At 37.9% G+C, this 24,535-nt stretch overlaps 1 protein-coding gene and 1 long non-coding RNA gene across 11 annotated transcripts in view; one reads left to right on the top strand and one right to left on the bottom strand.

Moving 5' to 3' along the window:
* bbs9 (Bardet-Biedl syndrome 9) overlaps positions 1–24,535 on the bottom strand; it is a 533,593-nt gene that overhangs the window by 296,049 nt on the left and 213,009 nt on the right. Inside the window, exon 20 of one of the 10 annotated variants that reach the window (XM_043688775.2) lies at positions 21,102–21,977. The exons of the other annotated variants lie outside the window; for them this stretch is intronic. Coding sequence (XP_043544710.1) covers positions 21,930–21,977 — 48 coding nt within the window. The 3' untranslated portion in view covers positions 21,102–21,929. Of the gene's footprint in view, positions 1–21,101; positions 21,978–24,535 lie in introns of those variants that run through there. 10 annotated transcript variants of the gene reach the window in all.
* Positions 1,804–6,406, top strand: LOC148150115 (uncharacterized). Its single transcript, XR_015756828.1, has 3 exons — positions 1,804–1,852; positions 3,622–3,827; positions 6,295–6,406. It is a non-coding gene; the product is annotated as an uncharacterized LOC148150115 (long non-coding RNA).

The following is a 24,535-nucleotide window of genomic DNA, read 5'->3' as shown; positions in this document are numbered from 1 at the left end:
ACACCGACCCGCCGAAGCGCAACCCACCCATACCCCTACATTTACCCCTTACCTAACACTACGGGCAATTTAGCATGGCCAATTCACCTGACCTGCACATCTTTGTGACTGTGGGAGGAAACCGGAGCACCCGGAGGAAACCCTCGCAGACACGGGGAGAACGTGCAAACTCCACACAGTCAGTCGCCTGAGGCGGGAATTGAACCCGGGTCTCTGGCGCTGTGAGGCAGCAGTGCTAACCACTGTGCCACCGTGCCGCCCACTGTGCCACCGTGCCGCCCATGGATAGTCAATGACTGCAGTGCCAATTAATACATCATGCTACTTTGATTACTGGAAGAAAGATTAGTTTGAAACAGAAAATAAATAGCACATGTTACTATCAGATATGAGAGCAATTGAGCTTAGTTCAAGAAGTCGCAAGGCAAGAAATTGAGTTAGATCATTGATTGTAAGAAAATGGAATTATATGGAGTGAAACCTATTAAACTTTTGTTGTCATAATGTAAATCTTACCATTTAAATATTGGTTATTCTAATATGTACATCAATCCAAGATTTGATCACAAATCACATATTTTAAGACTAATGAATCCTGTTGTTTCTTTGTCATAACTGGAATTCACGAGGCAACATATTTATCTTCTAAGTCAGCTATTGTTCAATTAGTGGCACATACAATACGGTACTGGGTCCATGCCCCACTTTAGAACATGAGAACTAAAATCAATGTTGACACGGAAATAGATTCAGTTCTCTTACATGCTAATCATATGTAAACTGAGCAAACAAGTCTTCATTAATGTTCTGTATTCACCTTTTCTACCTGCCTTTCAACTTTTATTGTATTAATCTAGATGGAAAAAATACAACATAAGGCCAAGATAAAAATAAAGAGATACTTAATAATCAAAGTATTAGTGAAAAGCAATGAATAACCTGAAATACCTAGACCTGGGTATACCAGTTTAATGGTGTGGTACTGGACGAGTAATTCAGGGGTCATGAATTCAAATCCCAAAGTTGTAAAATTGAATTTAATAGAACTGTCATTTTAAGGCTAACTGAAAGCTGTCAGCTTATTATAAATATCCAACTGGTTCAATTAGAGCAACGTGCCAGACCTACTTGCTGTGGCCCATGTGACTTGGCTGGTTTATGCTCACAAGGATGATGAATCAGTTCCACCTTACATTGTAATAGATTTCAGCAGGAGAACAACAGGTTATAATTGTGGTAACAGGAATCTGAGATGCTTGCATGTAGGTAAATCAATGGCCAAGCTACAGGAGTTGAGATTGAAGCAAACAGTAGGTGAAGTGCACAGTGATAATAACAAATAATAGGGGTGATTTCAAAAGTTAAAAATTCAATTATACTGGGACAAGGAGCAATTAATAAAAGGGTGCTAATATAGAATTTTAAGGTCAAAAGATGCAAGTATATGGTTTTTAATTAGACTTTGACAAGTGTATGTGTAATAAGTCTAGAGGAAAAGGCCCTCCCTGGGTGGAAAGATTTCAGCTCAATCAATGAGCAAGTAAAAACACTGAATCTCACATAAGAAAAGGAAAATACCAGCAATGATAAATCTTAAAAAATACATCCTAGCATATACAGGTAGACAATCCTTTATCCGAAATTCTGAAATCCAAAAAGCTCCAAAGTCTGAAGGCTTTTTGGGGAAGTTTTTCTCTCATTAACAAGGTTGTTTGGCATGCAAACAGTTAACCCAAATTGACACCCACTCATCCGCGTGTCACTCAGATGCGACGTGTGGAGACGCGGCCCAGCATTGGCAGGCCTCAATTCCCTCTCAAGGCCCATTTTACTGAGTGAGTCTGCTCCTCCGGTAAGATTTTTTAAAATTTCACCATCAAACTGTCACTTATTCTGACATTTGAAAAATTCTGATTTCCGAAAACCAGCTGGTCCCAAACATTTCAGATAAAGGATTGTGCACATGTACCCAGCACAAACTAGATAAAGATAAATAAATCTGAAAATAACTGTTCTGCTCAGTTAGCAAAGTCAAGAGATCTATACTGAATGACATCCTTGAAAATGCTGATTATTTCGGGCAGTTGCTGTGTGAAGGTTTCAGGAAATTTCACTTTGAAATGAGCTCACAAAAATGGTAAATTCTGATTGTTATCAAGATAATTTAAAAATAGCTTATCACCTAAGGTCACTGGACCCAAAACATTAACTCTTTTTTTTCCCACAAATGCTGTTGAGTTTCTCGAGCAATTGTGTTTCAGATTTCCAACATCTGCAGTTTTTACTTATTTATCACCTATGGTAACTGGCTGAAAACGAATAATGTGCGTTTTAGACTTAAATTTTATAAAATATTACACAGGTATTAAATTTTACTGGCTGCAAATGAATATTTCTTATTAAAGATTAGACTCCCTACAGTATGGAAACAGGCCCTTTAACCCAACAAGTCCATACCGACCCTCCAAAAAGTAACCCACCCTACCCTGTTTTTAGCCCTGACTAATGAACTTAACACGATGGGCAAGTTAGCATGACCGATTCACCTGACCTGCACATCTTTTTTGGATTGTGGGAGGAAACCTATGCAGACACGAGGAGAATGTGCAAACTCCACACAGAGAGTCGCCCGAGGCTGGAATCAAACCCAGGTCCCTGGCGCTGTGAGGCAGCAGTGCTAACCACTGAGCCACCGTGCCACAATCAAACTAATGATTTAAATTGCTCCAGAGAAACATTAAATTCTTAAATTGTAACTAGTAAATTGGCATCTGAGATGATTGGCTACATAGTTTTTTTTTGGGTGAAGTCTGAGTCTGGTTGAGTTTTTTTGGAGGGTTTCTCACCATAAAGCCTTGCAGATTATCTCACCCTATTTTACCAAGCTTGTTCTTGTTAAGCGCAAAAAGAAAAGCTTCAACAAAATTTGTCTTTGTCAGCAACATCCAATAGGTTTATCAAACATGATTTCCAATTCAGCAATCAGCGATAACTCTGCCCCATCTTACCATAATTTTCTAAGTTATGGTACACTTTAAAACAGATTTTTGCATTTTCCCTATAATTACTGATGTCAACCAAACAAGTCTGCAGTTCAGTTTTGTCTGTTCTTGCCTTCTTAAATGGTGGGTTACTTTTGCTACCTCCTAACCTGCATGAACTATTGCAGAAGGTATATTTTTTAGATTCCACTGGGATGATGACCAATGCATTCACAATCACTACAGCCATCTCCTTTAATGTTTTGTGACCTGGATCATCACATTCAAGGTATTTGTTAACTTTCAGTCCTACTAATTTCTCCAGTATTACTTTTACAAATTCACTCATGGGATGTGGACCTCACTGGCTTGGCCAACATTTATTACCTATCCCCAATTGCACTTGTGAAGATGGTGCTGAGCTGCCTTCTTGATTCACTGTAGTGATATAGTGAAGGTACATGCACAATGCCATTAGGTGTGGAGTTCCAGAATTTTGATCCAGGTAGCACAGTGAATAAAAGCATAACATTGTGGATGTTGGTACATAATGATTTAGTTCTAGGTCAAGATGGTTTGTGAATTGGAAGACAACTTGCAAGTGGTGATCCCATGCAGCTGTTGCCCTTTGTCCTTCAAGGTGATCAACATCACGGGCTGAAGATGCTGTCCAAGAAGCCTTGCTGAGTACTTGCAGTACATCTTACAGATGGTGCATATTGCTGCCACTGGGCCTCTTTAGTGGAGGGAATGAATGTTAAAGATATTATTCACAGTGAGAATCAAGTGGGCTCCTTTGTTCTGGTTTCAAGCTTCTTCAGTGCCGTTGGACCTGCATTCATCCAGGTAAGTGAGAGTATTCCATTACACTCCTGACTTGTGCTTGTAGATGGTGGATTTTGAAGAGCAGAAAGTTAGTTATTCACTGCAGAACTCCCAGTCTTTGACCCATTCTTACAAGCACAGTGTTTATATGGCTACTCCAATTCAGTTTCTGATCAACAGAAACCGCCAGGATATTGTAGTGGGAAATGCATTATTTTCCTTCAGTTCCTCATAATCATTAGTCCTTTGGTTCCTTAGTATTTTTGGAGGGTGGGAGATTTTTGTATCTGCCTCACTCAATACAGACTAAAGGTTTCTCTGATATGTCATTAATCTCCATTATAAATTCTCCTGTCTCTACCTGTAATAGGACCACATTTGTCTTTTCTAATCTTTTCGCATACCTTTGAAGCATTTATTGTCCACTGTTACAATCACACTAGCTTATTTTCATAATTTATTATCTTTTTATTTATCAGTTTCATAAGAAATAGGAGCATGTGTAAGCCAGTAAATCCCTTATCCTCCCACCACTCCGTGCAACCAGGCTGATTTGCCCCAGGCCTCAATTCCTCTTTTATGCCAACTCACCTCCTGGCTATTTCAAAAACCTACTTATCAATTTTCATTGATCTAGCCTCCATAACACAGCAGTACAGAATTCATTTACTACCCTCTAGGAGAAGAAATTCTTTTGTTTCTCAGATTTAAATAAGTGTCCCCTTATTTTGTAACTCTGACCCCTAGTTCAGGATTCTACCATTAGTGGAATCATCACCTCAACATCTACCATGTCAAGCCCCCTCTGAATGCAGTATGTTTCAATAAGATCATCCTTCAGTTTTCTAAAGTCTAATGAATAAAGGCCTAACCTGTTTAGTCATTCTTCATAAGTCAACCCCTTCATCTCAGGAATCAGCCTAATGAATCTCTTTTGAGCTGCCTCCAATATCACTTTATATGTAGAAGAACCAAAACAGTACACAGTACTCTAGGTGCAGTCTCACAAATACCCAGCACAGTTGTAACAAAACTTGCCTACTTTTAAACTTTAAACCCCTAGCAATAAAGACAAAGTTCTATTTAATTACTTGCTCACCTCCTTTGCTGAATTTTAGAATGTTCTCAATTCTCAGAATTATTACTGTTTTGGCAACTTTATAAGTCTCTACCATTCAACTGGCACAATCTTTAATTTTCTTTTCAGGTACTGTAGGATCACCTTTCTTTCTGAGTTTCTGTGCCTCAAAGGATTTCTTTTTGTAAACTATGTAGCAATTCTTTAAATTCTAACCATTGCTATTATCAGACTTCTTAATGCAATTTCCAATCTACCATGTAATTTTACACTTCATAATTTTGTAGTTCCCATTCATTAGATTTATGACCCGAGTTTTGCATGAAATCATGACTTTCAAACTTCATATAAAGTTCTACATTTTCAGGTCACGTTTTCCTACAGATTATTTTACAACAAAATTATTAATTAGTCCTTGCTCACTGTACAATATTTGATCTAATATAGCACATTCTCTTATTGCTTCTGCATGTACATTCTAAGCTTCATCCTCCACAACCTGAACTAATTTGGTTTACCTAGTCCATACGTCGAGTAATGTCACCTATTATTACTCTATTTTATTTGCAAGCATCCCCAGTGTTCTGATTTGTACTATGTCCTACATTCCCACAAATGCTTGGTGGCTATAAACAATTCCCTGTCATAAGGTAAGGAAGAGATTTAATCAATGTCATATTTTAAATTATACAAGATTTTTGATAGAGTTAATAGGAAAATACTAGTGGGGAGTTAGAGCTAATCTCTAGCTCATCAATTTAAAATTATCAGAGAGTGAGGAAAGGAGAAAGGAAAATGGATTGCACCAATGATTGTTGAATCACAAAAGTTTTATCACAGGATTTAAGTGAGGAAACAACTATTCTACTCTTAGAGGAATAGATATTTGGTAAATACTTGAACACAGGTAGAGAGAGGGCTATAAGCTGGAGCATGGAACTAAGGGCTTAGATTTTTATTAAGCAAAAAAATGTAGATATACAACAGACTAATTTGTCTCCTCAGAATTGTAAAACTCAGTGGTAATTTTTATTTTTTTATTAATTTTCTTATCAAATATTTATTAAAATGCATTTGAAACAAAACATTGTATTAACATGCACCAATTGTAGATCCATTTTGAAATCACAGTAGGTCCATATAATTATATTTTTCAGTACTATTTACAAACAACCAGTATGTTTTCAGGACATTGGTATCATATATTCAATCGTATTTAAATGAATTTGCAGTTAAAGTAACAAAGTTTTATGGAAAGGTTATTAATCTTCACTGGCTTAGAATAGCACAAAAGGTTTGAACAACATGCCTACAAAGAGGTGGTTTTCATTTAACACTAACTAAAATGTATTTCAAACATTTTAATTTATTTTTCTCTTTTCTATATGCCATTCCCCTTCCTTGCCTCAGGGATCTTGTCACCAGAACAGTGTGAACCATCAATCAATGCTCCGTTGATGGCCAAATGAATGAAAGCATTAACAAACTGTAGTGATTGAAACCAGGTTGACCTTATCCTCCAGAAGTTGTTGGTTGAGGTTGTTAACCTGGGCCAATCAGGAAATCCCTGGCTGACCAATATAAACAGGAGATTGTAATCTCTTCAGTTCAGGTGACTGACTCCGAGCTGGCTGACCACAGCCAATGTACTGTGTGCAAGTAAATAAAAGGTGACTTGGTATCGGGATACTGGCCTCTGTGCAGTTATTTCACAAACTAAACCAGGAGCTTATAGGTTCGATTCCTAGTTTGTGCTAATCTCTGTCAGGGAAGCAGCATTTGTTTGGTTGGTTAAGCGACCTGAATTAACAGTGAGAATTTTTGCTGCAAATTACCTGCTGACTGGAAAGTGTACTTGTGTGGCTGAAGATGGGATTAGGCTTCACTGTGATGAGTTCACAGTCAGTTGGCCTGGTCGTGCCCACTGTTGTAGTTCACAGATACAGAGGAACCACTTGGACAAGGTTTGGAAGGTACTGCTATTGTTGTATAGAACCACAAGCATAAATCAGCATTTTGAAAGAGAAAGTGGAAGAATGATGCCAATAGTGGATTCCAATTTTAATTCAAATAAAATATTACTCCTCACTGACACAGAGTGATAGGCATCAAGCCCTGCTATTCCCTAAGTTAGAGGTTTTATGGAAGTATGCAAAATTCCCCAATTAACCCAAGTTTAACAATAAGCATTTATTACAAGTAGATAGGCTCTAACTGCAAGTAAATAATTATAAACTGCAGGCATGTAATTCTACTAGTTAAAACTTTAATTATCACATGAGTTCCCCCTTATACATATAAACATTTATTTTAATCTACATGTCGATTGGTCAAATCAGCTCAGTCAGGGTAGCCTTGAGGAGGAGTTCTTTGAGTGTATCTGCAATAGCTTTGTTGAACAGTATGTAATGGAACTAACAAGGGAGCAAGCTATCCTAGATTTGGTCCTGTGTAATGAGACAAGAATAATTAATGACCTCATAGTTAGGGATCCTCTTGGAAAGAGTGATCACAGTATGGTTGAAGTTAGAATACAGACAGAGAATGTGAAGATAAAACCCAATTACCAGGGTCCTGCGCTTAAACAAGGGAGACTACAAAAGAATGAGGGAGGATTTGGAAACAAAAGATTTTATGGTGGAACAGTTAGTGAGCAATGGAGGACTTTCAAAGCAATTTTTCAAAGCTCTTACCAAAAGTATATTCCAGTGAAAAGGAAGGACTGTAAGAAAAGGGGTAATCTGCCACGTGTGTGTCTAAGGAAATAAGGGAGGCTATCAAATTGAAAGAGAAGGCATACAAAATGGCCAAGAACAGCAGGAAACTAGAAGATTAGGAAAACTTGAAAGGTCAGTAGAAAGCCACAAAAAGAGCTATAAAGAAAAGTTGAACATGAGAAAAAAACTAACAGAATATAAAGACAGATAGCAAATGTTTCTGTAAATATATAAAATGAGAACGAGTGGCTAAAGTAGACATTGGCCCTTTATAGGATGAGATGGGGCAGTTAGTTATGGGATAGATGAAATGGCCGGGGTATTGTGTATCGGTCTTCACATTGGAGGTCACTAATAATACGTCAGAAATTGACAAAGAGACGAAGGTAGGTGAGGACCTGGAAACAATCATTATTATGGAAGAGGTGTTGTTGGGCAACCTAATGGAGCTAAGGATAGACAAGTCTCCTGGCTCTGATGGAGCATCCCAGGGTACTAAAAGAGATGGCAGGAGAAATAGCAAGTGCACTTGTGGTAATTTTCCAAAATTCGCTGGACTCTGAGGCAGCAACAAATGTAACACCACTGTTTAGAAAGGGGGGTGGACAGAAGATGGGGAATTATAGACTGGTTAGCTTAACCTCTATAGTGGGTAAGATGCTTGAGTCTATTATCAAGGAAGAAATAGCAAGACATCAAGATAGAAATTGTCCCATTGGGTAGATGCAGCATGGATTCATGAAAGGCAAGTCCTCCTTAACAAATCTTTTGGAATTATATGAAGATATTACAAGCAAGGTGGACAACGGAGACCCAATGGATGTGGTGTACCTAGATTTCCAAAAGGCCTTCGACAAGGTGCTGCACAAAACGCTGCTGCATAGGATAAAGATGCATGGCATTACAGGTAAAGTATTAGCATGGATATAGGATCAGTTGACTAACAGGAAGCAAAGAATGGGGATAAATGCATGCTATTCTGGTTGGCAATCAGTAACTAGTTGTTTGCCTCAGGGATCAGTGTTGGGACCACAATTATTCACAATTTATATAGATAATTTAGAGTTGGGGACCACATGTAGTGTGGAAGTGGGTACTCCAGATGCTGGAGGTTAGAGTCAAGATTAGAGTGGTACTGGAAAAGCACTGCAGGTCAGGCAACATCCGAGGAGCAGGAAAATCGACGTTTCGGGCAAAAGCCATTCATCAGGAATTCCTGATGCCCCTCGGATGCTGCCTGACTTGCTGTGCTTTTCCAGCACCACTCTAATCTTGATCACATGTATTTTGTCAAAGTTTGCAGATGACACTAGGATGAGTGGCAGAGAAAAAGTGCAGAGGACTGTGAAACTTTGCAGAGGAACACAGATACTATAAGTGAGTGGGCAAAGGTCTGGCAGATGGAATAAATGTTAATAAATGTGAAATCATCCACATATCCACATTGGTAGGAATAACAGTAAAAAGGATTATTATTTGAATGGTAAAAAGTTGCAGCATGCTGCTATGCAGAGGGACCTGGGTGTCCTTGTGCATGAATCACAGAGGGTTGGTCTGCAGGTGCACAGGTAATTAGGAAGGCAAATGTAATTGTGTCCTTCATCGCTAAAGGGATTGAGTTTAAAAGCAAGGAGATTATGTTGCAGCTGTACAGGGTGCTGGTGAGGCTACACCTGGAGTACTGCATGCAGTTTTGCTCTCTTTACTTGAGAAAGGATGTACTAACACTAGAGAGGGTGCAGGAGAGGTTCACTAGTTTAATTCCAGAATTGAGCCGGTTGGTTTATGAGGAAAGACTAAGTAGACTGGGATTATATTCATTGGAATTTAGAAGAATGAGGAGAGATCTTATAGAAACATAAAAAAATTATGAAGGGAATAGATGAAGAGGATGTTTCCACAGGCAGGTGAAATTAGGACAAGAGGGCATAGCCTCAAAATTAGGGGGAGCTGATTTAGGATTGAATTGAGAAGGAACTTCTTCAATCAGAGGGTTGTAAATCTATTTAATTCCTTGCCCAGTGAAGTAGTTGATGCTACTTCAGTAAACATTTTTAAAGCTGAGATAGATTCTTTTTGAACAATACAAGAATTAAGGGATACGGTGAGGGGGCGGTAAGTGGAGCTGAGTCCACAAAAAGATCAGATTCTTATGATGGGAGAAAATAACATGGGTGTTACATACAAGGGGAAAACTGGGAAAGCAGTTCAGTGGTTCTTAGTCACAGAATCTGCTAAGATAATTCTTGTGCTAAGCAGAAGGTTACTCCTTGAGTTTTCCTCTCTAGATGCTGTCACTGGGCACAAGGTGGCTGGTTCACAAGCTATAAATGGTTTTTGACTTTTTAGTTAGAAGTTGCAGCTTACAGCAACTGCTAAAGGAAACGTAAACTGTTTTTTTTAGGATTAAATGGCTTTTACTGCAGAGAACAGAGAGAATGCTTATGTTGTTAGGGATCCAACAGCTTTTTACCATCTTGTTCACAGCCCCAAGCTGTTCAGCTACTGAAGAACCAGTTGGCAGGTAGAGAGAATTTGTCGTCAATAACTGGTCACTCAGCCAGATCAATCAACTACTTGTTGCCAGCTGAATCACAATCTGTATTTACTCTTGGCTCTAATTCATCTGCAAAAACAACTTCAACTACTGCTTGAGCAAGGAGCTGTGTAATAGGCACAGGCAACAAGTGTCAAATTATTTACTTTCAAAAATTGCTCATAGTCCAGGAATTGAGAAGAAGCAGTTAAGTTAAATCTTAACTTCAGCAGTTGACTAGGAAGTAAAATTTCTCTAGATTTTGATCACCATAAATTGATGGCATTGTGGAGTAGATAGGATTTTGTTTTGCCGTGTGTTTTTAAATCATTGAAACTGGTGTAATATTTATATAAAACTAAAAGAACTGCGGATGCTGTAAATCAGAAAGAAAAACAGTAGTTGCTGGAAAAGCACCGAAGGTCCAGTAGCATTTGCGAAGAGAAATCAAAGTTAACACTTCAGCTCCAGTGACCCTATATTTATATGGCTTAGTTTGTTCTATTTTATTTTTATTTCTCCTGTGTAATAAATTTCAGTCTAATGGTTCAAACAAACTCTGCAGCCTTGTGTTTACGTTCAGTGAAAGATCATTACTTTAAGTTAGTAAAAACAAAATATGATCCATCAAACTAGATTTCATTCTAGAATCTAACTTGCTCAGTAGCAGCAGCTACGATCATAACACAGATCTTCAAATCTGGGTGAGGAAGAAACACCCATGTATTTGACATACAGAGGACTGACAGAGACTAGGTGTCAGTTCAGCCCCAATCAGAAGGCAATCCCATGGACTTGACCATTAATGGCTTAAGCAAAATGCATAGACAGCCTCAGGAACAGTAATCACAATTGTCAAAGGCATTCAGTAAACTGCATCAATGGATGGAGAAGTTAGTGTTGTTGGTACCATTCTGACTATGGAATAAATGTGTCTGGCTACTTCCATAGACAGCCAGGTCCAGCACATTTAGCGTCTGCCAGAAAAATGTACAAACCGGCATTCCATCATTCCAGCCAAAAACGTTAGCATCAAGGTCAAAGTGGAAAGGAAAAAGAGGGCTCTCTCTTTCATTCCAGGTACTTTTTCCTTTCAGGACAGTGTAAGCAGACACCCACAGGGAAGAGCAGCCAAATACAGGAACCTCAGAAGCTTCTTCTTAAGACACTCCAGAGATGTCCAGCCCTTCCACCTTCCTATGCCTGTGATCCCAAAGCTTGCAGAAGTCTGAGATGAGAATGGTAAGCCTACAACTAGACAGGCCCAGGCCTTATAGATCCAATCAGCCCTAGGGATGATTGCTTAAGTTTCCCAAACAAATAACAGAGCAGAGTCTCTCACTGGAGCTTCAGAAGTTGAGTTTGCACTTGAACACAGTAAGAGAAAGAAATACACTGACAGCAGCGGTGAAACAAGTAACCCATAATTGGAAGTAACTTGGCACATTTGTAAATATATCCTCACTTGAACTCTTAAGATGTCTGTTTCAGTGTTACTTTTGCTATTGAACTGGTAAAGTAGCACTCATAGAAGAGATGAGCAGCTTCTTCGGACAGCCCAAGGATGAAAGAAATTGGAATGGCCAAGCATTGCTCATCTCTCATAAAGAACCAACTCTTTGACTGCATATTGCCCCAGGCTAACCATGACGTTCAGGCCTGCAGCCAAGGTAATGCACTTTGGTGAGGGAAGCACTGAGGCTAAAGACAATGTGCAGAGATTGTACTAGGGCCTGACCTGCACAAATTATTCCACATTTACACCCACTTTGTGGGTTCAAGTATAGAATCCATGACAAGTCCACATATCTCTGTAGGGAAAGGTTCATTCTGTCAACTTTTCAAATGAGCCAGTTGCCATTCAAAGTTGGGGAGATGTACATTGGACAGTTCACATGCCCATTTTCTCTCATAGCACAGTGGTCTGCTGATAAAAATTGCACAAAACATGACATCTCACTGGTTCACTGCTGTCCTTTGGGATGTTCAATCATTTCAAGACAACTTTTCAGTCAACATGCACTCTGAAACATTGAAAGGTTACTGATGATGGAAGAGTCAGAAATAGATTCCACTGTATGCCTCTCAACCTGCTGGCTATCATGGGAGAATTCAATGCACAACAATCAAATACGATATCCTGATGGCAGTCTTAACAGCTATGTTAGCATCATGTGATATTAGTTCACCCTCTAATTGACAGTTGCTTTTTCCCCAACAATCAGTAGGACAAGTATTGTGCAGATACTTAAAAGTGGGATCACCTGAAGACATCAAGTTTACAATCAGATGGATAACTAGACATTTATTCACCAACAGAAAAATCAAGAAATACAAAATAATAAGGTCCATATGTGCTGTGCACTAGACATAGGCTGTTTGCCAGATTGCCAACTGAATCTTAAACAATAAGAGGAAGCCCAAACCGAGATCAATCATCCTGGAAATGGGTTTTAATCAGGTTCTCTCTGAGTACCCAGGATCCTTGACTGTTCTATCTTTACAATCTCCTCCTCTACAACCCTCTGAGGTACCTGCCCCTCTAATTCGAGTTGCAACACATTTAATCTCTCCAGCACTGGCAAGTGTGTTCTAATCTTGCTAAACAATGCTTGTGTGAAGTGCCTTGGGAACCTAACAAAATTACTACGTAAGTGCCATGTGCTCTTGTCACCAATAAGATAGCACCACTGAGAAACAATCTCTTATCTTACTTTCAAATCAAGGACTAATGAATGTGTAAACATAATAAAAATCTTGCTAAAATGCAAATGTATTAAGTAAGTTCAGATAAACATACATCAACAGCTGCAGCCTTCCATCTGTGGCCACCTTGCTCAGAAGCGCCTTTGCACCTCAGTGGAATATTTGGCTTCACTCAGAACCAGATATAACCTCTTTAATCAGTGTTGTGTGGGCAGATGTCAGGCAGGACAGCTACATTCTTCTGGGCCTTGTCTTGTTCTTTAAAAAGTCATGATGTGGAGGAGCCTTTGTTGGACTGGGGTGGACAAAGTTAAAGATCACACAACACCTGATGAAGAGGCAGCACTCCGAAAGCTAGTGCTTCCAAATAAACTGGACTATAACCTGGAGTTGTGTGATTTTTTAACATTTAAAAAAGTAAACACAAATGTTTAGGACGAAAAGGAACCTAGACAAAAAGACAGCATTTTTTCTTGGTTTTTAAACCAACATCTTCCATCCTTGCAGAGCATTTCTTAAAAAGCAGGGAGCCTGACACCAAAACAATGCCAGTTCAGATCCAATTAATCAAAAGAAAACCTATACATGTCACAAGTTCAGGCACCATACTTCGATCCCCACTCTCAGTGATAGACAATTAATACAGCTTGGTCTACATAACTCACATTTCCAGAACTCTTACTCCCAGATGAAAACGGGTGAACTGGTTCCCTCCTTTTCAACCTCACCAGTTGCCACAACAAAGGTTTAAGTCTTTTATAGAGGCCATTCCTTTCTCCAATTAAAGTATAGTTAACTATTTTTAACGAAAGCATGAAGGACACAATTGGAAAGTTTTTGGAGTGAAAGAAAGAGCAATTTTATTACCAACTAGCCCTGTGTAGAATAATAGATATGATATCCATCTTATGAACTTCATGCACTTACTTGGCTCCATCCACCACCCATTCACGCATGTGCAAAGTTAAAAGGAGATACCATCCAGGACAAAGGAAGTCAAAAAGATCAGTTTTGCATCCCTTGGTCATTTTCGAGGCAGAACATTCAAACTGAGACTCAGGATTCATTGGTACAGTTGGCATGGTAAATGTTGCAATTACTGTTAAAGATCTTTGCTCTGTGGCACCTCTTGTGTGTGCTTGTTTCCACAGGAACTAGGCCAGTTTTTTTCTCAGAGAGTGAAAGAGGTAGAGTGAGAAAGACAGACTGCAGAATCCTTTCAGTAATCTCTAGAAGCTCTTGAAACCTCTCTCAAAATTTTGGTTCCAGTAAGTATTTCCAACAAACTCTCTTTTGATAGGTCTGTCACTAGTGCCAATATCCAGTACTGTGCATTTGTTAATGTCTTCCTGAAATAGTCCTCAGTTTTAAGGTTGATCTGGCTTTTAAGAAGTCTCCCTTATAAATCTGAAGACTTTTTTTCTCATTCTGTCACATTTACCTTGAAGCAGTTTACATTTTTAGTTGGTTGTCTTGTCTCTGTTAAATGTGCAACTATTTCAATCAGTTAAAATTCTTAAAAATCGTATTTTCAAAAATATACATGTACAGCCTCACAATACAACAAATTTTTAAAAAATTGTCAGAAACGTGCAACCAAGAAGATGATATTCATAAACAAACTTACTTTTTAAAATTCTTTAATTTTTCTCATGGAATAGAGGAAATGGCAGTCCACCCTTCCAAATTAGTTTTCAGAGCTGAAGTGATTGTTTGACAGTACAGATAACTTAGAACACCATTAAAAATTCAGTCAGACTACATTAATCAAGATGCAGTGTTTTTATCAGTGAGTATCAGCTTTTTCAATGAGTATAGTACATAAAGAGACAAAATTCATGTTAGTAATTCTGTGTTGATTGCATCTGCACAAAGACTTCCTAAAAGTATACTATGTGGAGGAGTAGGATATCAGTGGTAGCACTTCCAGATTTCTTCACTTAACAACACATGTGCAGCACCAGAAGTTGCTGCCAGTTTTACACAGTAATGAATGTGAGTACTGACAGTTCTTCATCATCACAAACACAAATTCCAGACCATTAACTTTCTTTCACACTGTGCCTTTAACATCCACCACACTCCCCACAGGGTGATGGAAATATACAATTAAGTCAGTAAGTTAAACAAAGAGAATGTCCCACTGCGATGATAAAGGGGTAACAGTTTTTCTTAATTAAAAAGATCAAGGTTGTCAATCAGAAGCTAACGTTATCTATTATTTTAACTTAATGCTCTGTATAACTATAGCTCTTGGAAGAGAAATCTCCTCAAGGAATGTTAGGTGGCTCAAACCCAGTCAGTGTTAAAAGCACAGGGACAATGTGGCTGAAAACACTTAATAATTTAATGTTCCACCAAATCATCGCTCCCTAAGTTACATTGTGGGAGTTCCCCTGAGGCAAACACCTGTCCTTGAATCAGTGACCAGTCATTACATGCTACCCTGGCCTCTGTCATGCTTTACATTTGCCTGAGTGAGTTTAGTTAATTTGGGCACTGCATGCTTACTTGGATCCACCTTTTAAGTTCAAACTCTAGAAAATTAATTGTAACCTTTAGCCATTGACTATCCTTCTCCAGGAGCTGAGCCTGGCCCATGGAAATCATACTTGATCACTGCAATCAGCATAAAATAAGACTTAAAATAAGGATGCTTTAACTTGTATCAGCAGTAGTCTATTGCCAACATTTACAGGTTTAACTTGCATAGATACATGTTAAGATAACAGTAATACATTGTAAGTGTCATGCCCTTTCATGTCTTATCTACTTGAATGGTAGGCCCCACAGCTACTGTAAGTGCATTTCCTACAAAACCGTTATTGTACAATCACACAACACCAGATTATAGTCCAACAGGTTTGTCTGTAAGTACTAGATTTCAGAGCACTGCTTCTTCATCAGGTAGCTAACACTCAAAATATTGACTCTCCTACTCCTCAGATGTTGCCTGACCTGCTGTGCTTTTCCAGCGTTGCACTTTTTAACTCTAATCTCCAGCATCTGCAGTCCTCACTTTCTCCTATAACTTGGTGTTGTGTGATTTTTAACATTGTCCAACTCAGTCCAACACTGGCACCTCCACATTATTGTAGAATCAGATGCTTTCAGGGCATCAAAAGCTCAAAGCTGGAAATGTGTTGCTGGAAAAGCGCAGCAGGTCAGGCAGCATCCAGGGAACAGGAGAATCGACGTTTCGGGCATAAGCCCTTCTTCAGGAAGAAGGGCTTATGCCCGAAACGTCGATTCTCCTGTTCCCTGGATGCTGCCTGACCTGCTGCGCTTTTCCAGCAACACATTTCCAGCTCTGATCTCCAGCATCTGCAGACCTCACTTTCTCATCAAAAGCTCAAGCCTTGCTGAAAGACTCCGTGCATTTGTTGACCAATACTCAAGCAGCTTTAATTCGGACCAGAATAAATTTGAATACTTTATAATCAGGTGTTTAAGAAGAATCTTATACATCCTGTTCCTTTCTGTCTCTCTACAGCTATGTATGGCTCTCAGTGCTGATTAAGGTAGCACGAAAAGAATTGAGAAGAATGCATCAAAGGAACATGCATCATGACCCTTCCACATTAAGCTTCTGTTCCTGGTTTAATACAGAGAACTCAAGAATGTTTATTGACTATGTTCTCAATTTTCAAATACAAGCGTTGCCACATCAAGTAAGATAAATGCAATCAGATGTACACAACTTCCTCTACTATTTCTATCAGACATGCAAGATAACAGACCAGACCAGGCAAGCTCTGCTGGCTGTACAGTATGTGAGGTCCAGAGTGCTGAAGGCACGGGCAACAATGATGGAACAATTAAAGCCCAGGATTCTCAAGAGATGAGAATTGAAGAGATGCAGATATACCATGGAACAGTATAAGATCATAAAATTAGGGAGCAGTCAGATTATGAAGGGATTTGAGAACAAGAATATTAAAATCAACACACTGATTTTTTTGCTGTAAAAGGTTAGTTTTATTGCAACTTCTGTGGTTAATAAATAAGGATAAGGCATTTCCACTAATCCTATTCAATTTTTCTGAGAAATTCAGTAATGGAGCTAAGAACACTCAGCGATAGCAGTCTCTGTTTCTGCAGCATTCAGTAGCAAGATGCTGAACACAGACTTGACTACTCAACCAGAGTGTAGCAATTCCAATGGCCCAATGTCGTAAGAAGCAAATAACTTGATACGAAGTACCTGCTTCGTATCGAATCATTTTACTTTGTAAACCTTAACCCTCTTCAGTCAGGTTACACAATTTGTACCTGAAAATTTAGTTATTTCAAATACACAATTAATTTAATTCAAATTATTCTTTACCTGTCCAATGGGAACCAACGTAGGTCAGCAAGCACAAGAGCGCGAGACTTAGTGCGAATAATGACATGGACAGGAGAGTTTGGATGACCTCCACTTTGCGAAGGAAAGATTGTGAGCAGTTGGATGGGAGATGGTGAAATAGTGGTAACAGCCAGAGACATGGATGAGGGTTTTGTTGTTAAGCTGAACTTGGGCAGAGTCAGGTTGATGCTTGGAAGGTGGATACTATTAGTCTTAAAAGACAGCGCAGATATGATCGGAAGCTTATTTTGGGATCACATATGACAACAGCAAATCATCTGACCCAGCTTCAGACAGTTACCAGGCAAAGTGATAGAGTTGGTTGATATTGAATGGATTTGTCAGCAAAGTATCAAAGATGACTACTTTGGTCTTCCCCACATCTAACCAATGAAAATATTTAATGCCAGGTGCTTAACAATAATCTGATCATTTATCAACAATGGAGTTTTTCAGAGAGGTAATGGTGAGGTCAAGCTAGCTATTTTCGGCACACATGAAAATAAATCTCTGTTTTTGGAGCATATCACAGAGCAGTAGTACCAGATCCTTGAAAATCAGCAAAGGTAATGGTATGATAACAGGAAGAAAAGTTATTGTAAGTGATCCTTTGGCTACGATTATATGGATAAGAGTTTAACAGGAGACAAACCGCACACAGCTAGGAGAGTGAGAAGTTTACTTTTGAATTGCTGTCACTTTTGTAGAGTTGGCATTTGATTAGTCAATTCGTGCACAGCTTAAATAGTTAATGAGATTAATACCCATCTTCACATTCTCTATCGTCAACAAACATAAGCCCACTCAAACCTGTGCTGTGTCGTAGCTTATACCAAGTTCACCTGTCACCCATGTTCACTGATCTACTTCAAGCTCCCTTTGTACATCCACACTTCACAATATATCACCCTTTAAATAATAGTTTTCTGTTTTCACACTTAAGTACTGCATCTGCCATTCATTTACCCACTTACTCAACTTGTCTAAACCACCTTAAAGCCTTCTTGCATCTTCCTCACAACTCCAAAAACCAGCCAGTTTGTTTTTTTTCGTAAATCTGAAATTTTGTATTTTGTTGCCTCATCCAGGTCATTTATATACAATGAACAGCTGGAGCCCAAGAACTGATCTTTGTTTGCCACTCAGAAAAAGACCCATTTATTCTTTCTGTTTCCTATCTATTAACCAATTCACAATCCATGCTGATGAATTGCCCCTCTCCTATATGATTAACTTTACTGTTAACCTCTTATGAAAGACCTTATGAAAAGCCTTCTGAAATTCCAAATCCACTGGTTCCCCCTTATTTATTCCCAGTTACATACTCAAAAAACTCCAGTAGATTTATTCAGCATGATTTGCCCTGTATAAATCCATGTTGAATTTGTCCAATCCCACTAATGCTCGTTGTTCTGTTATCACTTCTATCATAATAGACTTTAACATTTTATTTTACTACTGATATTAAGCTAACTGGTCTGTAATTCTCTGCTTTCTTTCTCTCTCTCTCCCTTTTTCAATAACGGGGCTCCATATACTACAGTCCAATCTATAGGCGCTAGAGTTTGTGGAAGTGCAGAAGATGACTACCAATGCACACAATTCAGATGCCAAAAGGTTCTAAAACCCTCAGATTTCCTTCATCAATCTCTCAGCCTTCAACACATACTTTTTGGATCAGCTTTCTAACCAGTTGTCTTAACATCTCAAACTGTGTGTGATAGCACTCCCATACATGTTTTATATTATTATTATATTAATGCACATTATTGCTGTAATAATGACCAGATTGTGTGCTTTTGTGATTATCCTTAAGAGAGAAACAGTCAGTCACAATGCAGTGAGTTGATTGCCAGCTTTTTCTTCAGAAATATTAGCTCATGCTTAGTCCAGATCGATGTGACGGAAATTTTCTATGTCTTCTGACTCCAAGTGTTACACGTCAAATGAATTCAGATACTCTGACCCTCATTTGTTCCTACCTGGCAGTCTGACTTTGAAGCCATAGGTGTCCGATGTATGAAATTGTAAGAAGCACATCTTTTGATATTCTTTATTTTTGGACTGTGATCTAAAAGTGGTCAATACTCTTTAAACCATACTGACTGTGAAAAAAGTTGATTGCAGTTTTAAAAATCATGTTTACTGGAGCACATTGTGAATCGTGTAGAATGTTGTGTTTGGCCTGGAACCATGCAAGTACAAGCAGACACCACAAAGCTGATGGATTCTGAACTAGAGGAAAATTATTTGGCAAGAACATTCTAATTAGCTCCTCCCTAGGTGACCATAGCCTCGGTGGAGCCAATGTTGCAGAGAACCACTTAACTTGCAAAGAGAAAGCCTCCCAAAATCTCTCTATATATCTTTATATTTTGTTTAGAGGTACTAGAAAACTCCAGTAACAACGAGTTATGTTCCACTTCACTTTGTCTGCAAGTTCTCAGTTGAAGGAGATATAAACACCTTCAAAAACCTTCAAAAGATGAATTCTCCTGATTGGAAAATAAACAGAGCATAATATGCAAACAACCTGTGTCAACAGCAAAGAACAAAGAAGAATTGACAGGAAGAGCAAGAAAAAAATAGAAGTCATAAATTTAAGGTGAGAGTGAATGATTTAAAAAGGACCTGAGGGATAACGTATTCATATATGGAACGAGTTGCCAGGGGAAGTGGTAGAGGTGCATACAATCACAACATTTAAAGGACATTTGGACAGGATGAGAACAGGATAGGAAAGGTTTAGAAGGATATGGGCCAAACGCAGGCAAATGGTACTAGTTCAGTTAAGGAAACCTGGTCAGCACGGACGTCTTGAGCTGAAGAATCTGTTTCCATGCTGTATGACTCTATAATTCAATACATTCACTTGCAGTACACCCTGTTCTCGAACTGGTGCTATCAAATAGTGTTACCCTGACTGACTTTTTTTCTTTTCCTTTTTCATGCTTAGTAGCCATGGCATCTTCATTTTGCTGTGTATGTCAATTTATGAAGGAGGATTTTAAGGTTGTACACAGTTTAAATTAACAATTTATATTTCCTAGTTACCATTAGTTAAAGAACATTTGTTCACAATAATCTGTTAGTATCTTGTTCAGTATAGAAATCTGGTCAGTGCTTTATTTTAACACAAGTTTATCAGTCAGATAAATCAAGATAGATTGACTAAATCTTTTCACATTTCTGATGGCTCTAGGAATAGTGAGGTTTGATCTGCATTACACCACCTAGATGGGTTTTTGAGAAAATCCAAAATCAGATCTTCTACTGCACAGAATGAGATGGATTGTTAGGATAAAGAGCAGGAAATAGTTTTGCATGTAGATATACTATATCTAACCCTGGATCCCATGATGCTTAATAAGTAGTGTTACATTCACTTGCAGTACACCCTGACCCTAATAATATCAAAGGAAAATGAGTACATGAGGCAAGTCTCAATGATGAATCAACTTCAATTATACATTCAAGTGAATGAACAGATATAGGATGCATTTGTCTTCTGATTGTACAAAAGTAGTTTCGGACCTAAAAATACTTAGGTCAATTGATTTGGAATAATAAGTATATAGTGGCTATCTTCTCTTTCTCAGCTGGTTCCTGTCCAAACTATACTTTTACTACGAAACTTGAAGAAAATAATATACATTTTACAGAAGATACCTTTTCCACAATCAGTACCTATATAATTGGATAGAAATGAGGTATTAAAGCTTTGGAAAAAATATATTTACACAACATGAAATGGGAAAAATATATCTAATTGTGTATCATGTGAAATTGTAGTAGTAAATATTATAGAAATTATTCACTATTACAATTTCACATGATACTACACAAATATTTTAAAAATTATTGTGTTCTAAAATATAATTCTATTGATTTTGACCTGAAAGGTTTTACATAAAAATGTAAGTGGCAAGAATAGTAGATATTTAGCCTTAACAAATTTGAATTCAAGTCTGACTAAAACAAGTATGCATCAGCTTTATTCATTTCTACATTTCCTAGACTGAAACCAAAATTGTCCACTTACTGAATATGTTAGATACATATTTGCAAACTCATGTCCCATCAGATAGGATGGTCCCAACTGGGCAACCAGGAAGGAAATGATCTGCACTCTGTTGCTGTGTCAAAATTTTCATTTGGTTAGACTTAAAGAGTAATATGAAAACATCATCCAATCCATAATTTTTTTTAAAATGTATTTTATTTCTATAAATCTATATTATGTAATGTCAATTTTAAATAATTCTACAAAGTATAACATAGTTCAATTTCTTTGAATACATGAAAGTTGGAAGCATGTGAAATGTCAGGCTATACACATATATGTTAGATATTGTGTGAAATGTTTATATTACTGTAGAGGCTTTCCATCGACTGTATACTTGACATGGAATGTAGCCTTGGAATATTAAAACTATTATAGTTCTATAAAGTGGAACATACTGTATTGGGACAAGCTGAATTTTCTTGCAAATTCTAAAATACTTGAATAAAATGCTTTGCAATGTTTTTGTTTACAAACTTTATGAATAAAGTACATTGTTTTAAAAAACAGGTTTACCACAAGATTCAGTAGCTCAGTATCCTGTGGCAGTCGGGTTACAGACTGGAGCCTTTTGCCATAGACTATCGAGGGAACTGTTCCATGCTTTAGTATATCCTTCAGTATATGGAATGCCTTATCCAAGACTGTCAAATGACTGACAATCTGCTTAACCTTTCAACAGAATCCACCATCTCCTTGAGGATGTTCCATGCAGGTCACTGCCTATTGGATTTAGAATCAAAGGAGTTTTTTACATAAACCTCTTCATGATGAATAGTTGGTACAGGATAGTCCTATCGAATGGTACTTTCTGTGGCAATGTTGCCAGATCCATTGTTCACTACCCCAGTGACTGATTGAAGGTCACTAGTAGTGACACTTGTCTTGCAATTTCTTGGTGAGTACACAGGTCTATGTAGTCACATGTAAAATTTGCTCCTTTATCCATATTATAGCCCTATGGACATAGTCCTTTTCTGATTTCCAAATGAAGTAGATGATGATTCAGGTGGCTGCCATGACATAGGCTTGGAGTCGGGTCAGACCTGGGCCATGTACAGAAAGATGGAGAATTCCTGGAAGCCGATATCCAGATTTCTATACATCGTGGATCATAAGCACTGCTCCCACATGCCCAATTTCTGTTTGACTCTCCTTATTTTTGCTGCATGCTTCCCAAAGCTCTAAAACATTCCTCCTGCACTTAAGTTAATCTGACCTGACAGTAGGATGAAGGACTTATGGCCGAAATGTTGATTCTCCTGCTCCTTTGATGCTGCCTGACCTGCTGTGTTTTTCCAGCATCACACTTTTCACTCCTGACAGTGGAAAGGACAGAGGACTGGTTTCTAAAGTACATAACCTCAATCTTGCTATGATTTACTTGCCTCCCGAGGCCAATTTGAACCAATGCAGAGGCTTGAAGCTGTTGGCATTTAACTAAGCTTTCTTGATTTCGGCAAGCAACTTGAATTGTTACTGGAAGAAAATGTGCGTTCTTGTGGGCAACACAGAAACTCGTGTACTGTTATCAAGTTGTTTGGCTTGGATGATCTTAAATCTGGTGGTAAGGCTTTTGCAATTAAACAAAAAAAAATCAAATCCATGCATTGAAATATGTCTCAAATTAAAATCTGTAATTATTCCTAGTTTAAAGTATCTGTTAAAATATCTAAATACATTTGAAAACTGTAAAGAAGAATATTTTTGAGGTGTTTTTCATTCACAGGATGTGGGTGTCGCTGGCTAGGCCAGCATTTATTGCCAATTCCTAATTGCCCAGAGGGGTATAATTAAGAGTCAACCACATTGCTATGTGTCTGGAGTCATATGTAGGCCAGTCAGATCAGGATGATAGACAATTAATTATATACAAAGATTTAAGTAAAAAGACCCATATACCGGTGTTGAAAGTTTTTGTTCAAAAGACAGTGAAGAAGATTTTAGAAGAAATTTTTCACCTAACAATAGAACAGAGGCAAGAGGCTGGCAGGATTCTAGCTGTGAATTTTCAGTCCACCAATACAAGAAGTTACATGATAAATTAACAATTGACATTTCTTAACAGTGTGAACGCCACTGCATTTTAAGACATAACTGAAGCTGCCACTGGATAAACATTGTTTGGATTCCAGTAATTAGCAAGAACAATGGACCTTGTTTAATAGATTACTGTTATTTGCTTTGGAAATACCAATGTTGGCATGCTACTTATCACATAACAACTCTTTAAGCCATCCTCAATGAATAAACCACTGGCATTTTGCCTATTTGGCAATCTTTCAAGCTTTTTTCCCTTGTAAAATTAGCCCTTCTCAATTCTTCACCACGACAAATAAATCACATAACTCTTATCTTGTAATGCTTGATTTAGCATGCTGCATCTCTGGAAATAGTAATAATCACAGATTTTAAAATAGTGAGAATGTCACATCACATATCAATGCTTTGGAGTTTCAAATGACATTTTAATGAGTTAAGCAGGGAAAAACTGTTTCCACTCATCAGTGAGTCAGTAAATCAAGTATATCAATCAGAAGAACAAAAAGGAAAATTTCACCTACTGTACATTGACAAAAAGTAGAATGGACAAACAGGAATCATAGTGGAAGCAGAATCCACTATTTCTTTTCAAAAAAAATGAATACATAAATAGACAAAATGTAATGGGTGATAAGTGGAATTAAGTGGATAGTACTGAATGACTTTTACGCTACAAGATGCTATAATTCTAAATAAAAAGCTTAACTGGCACCCAGTAGTGATGAAATTGTAATCCAATCTAAGATTCCACAATGACATTCGAATACTCAAGAAAGAAGTGTTGCTACTTATAACTAAGATATCCCAAAGATGGTATTTACATTACATTTTTTAAAATCTTCGTAATAGATTGTGGAATTTTAGGGAGTGGGTTAGTATACATTGTTCCTTCATTAGAATACCAATCAAACCAAACAATAACAGATAATAGAATCTGCATTGTCCAACTATAAGTTAAAAAAAGTCACTGCAAATTCATCAAGTCACTGTCACAAGGTAGGGTACTCACCTGAGAGTGCTGTGCTCACAAGGACATTAAAAAAATCCCAATGCATTATGAAACAAAGTTAAATACTGAGTAACTTTGCAATTAGGGCATTTGATCACAAACTTAGTCAAAAACTAACCTTGGTAACTGAAGGCTCAGCCACAAATGACGAAACAATTAAAATGAGGGATAGACAAAAAATCATAACCAGATTTTGGGGTGGTGGATTATTGAAGTGCTGGAGAAAATT

The sequence above is a fragment of the Chiloscyllium plagiosum genome, unplaced genomic scaffold (genome assembly GCF_037043375.1).
Source record: "Chiloscyllium plagiosum isolate Xiang-an unplaced genomic scaffold, Cpla_swu_hap1 HiC_scaffold_4, whole genome shotgun sequence".
Lineage (NCBI taxonomy): Eukaryota > Metazoa > Chordata > Chondrichthyes > Orectolobiformes > Hemiscylliidae > Chiloscyllium > Chiloscyllium plagiosum.
Note: the sequence above shows the minus strand (reverse complement) of the source record. Positions and strands in the feature narration are given on the sequence as shown.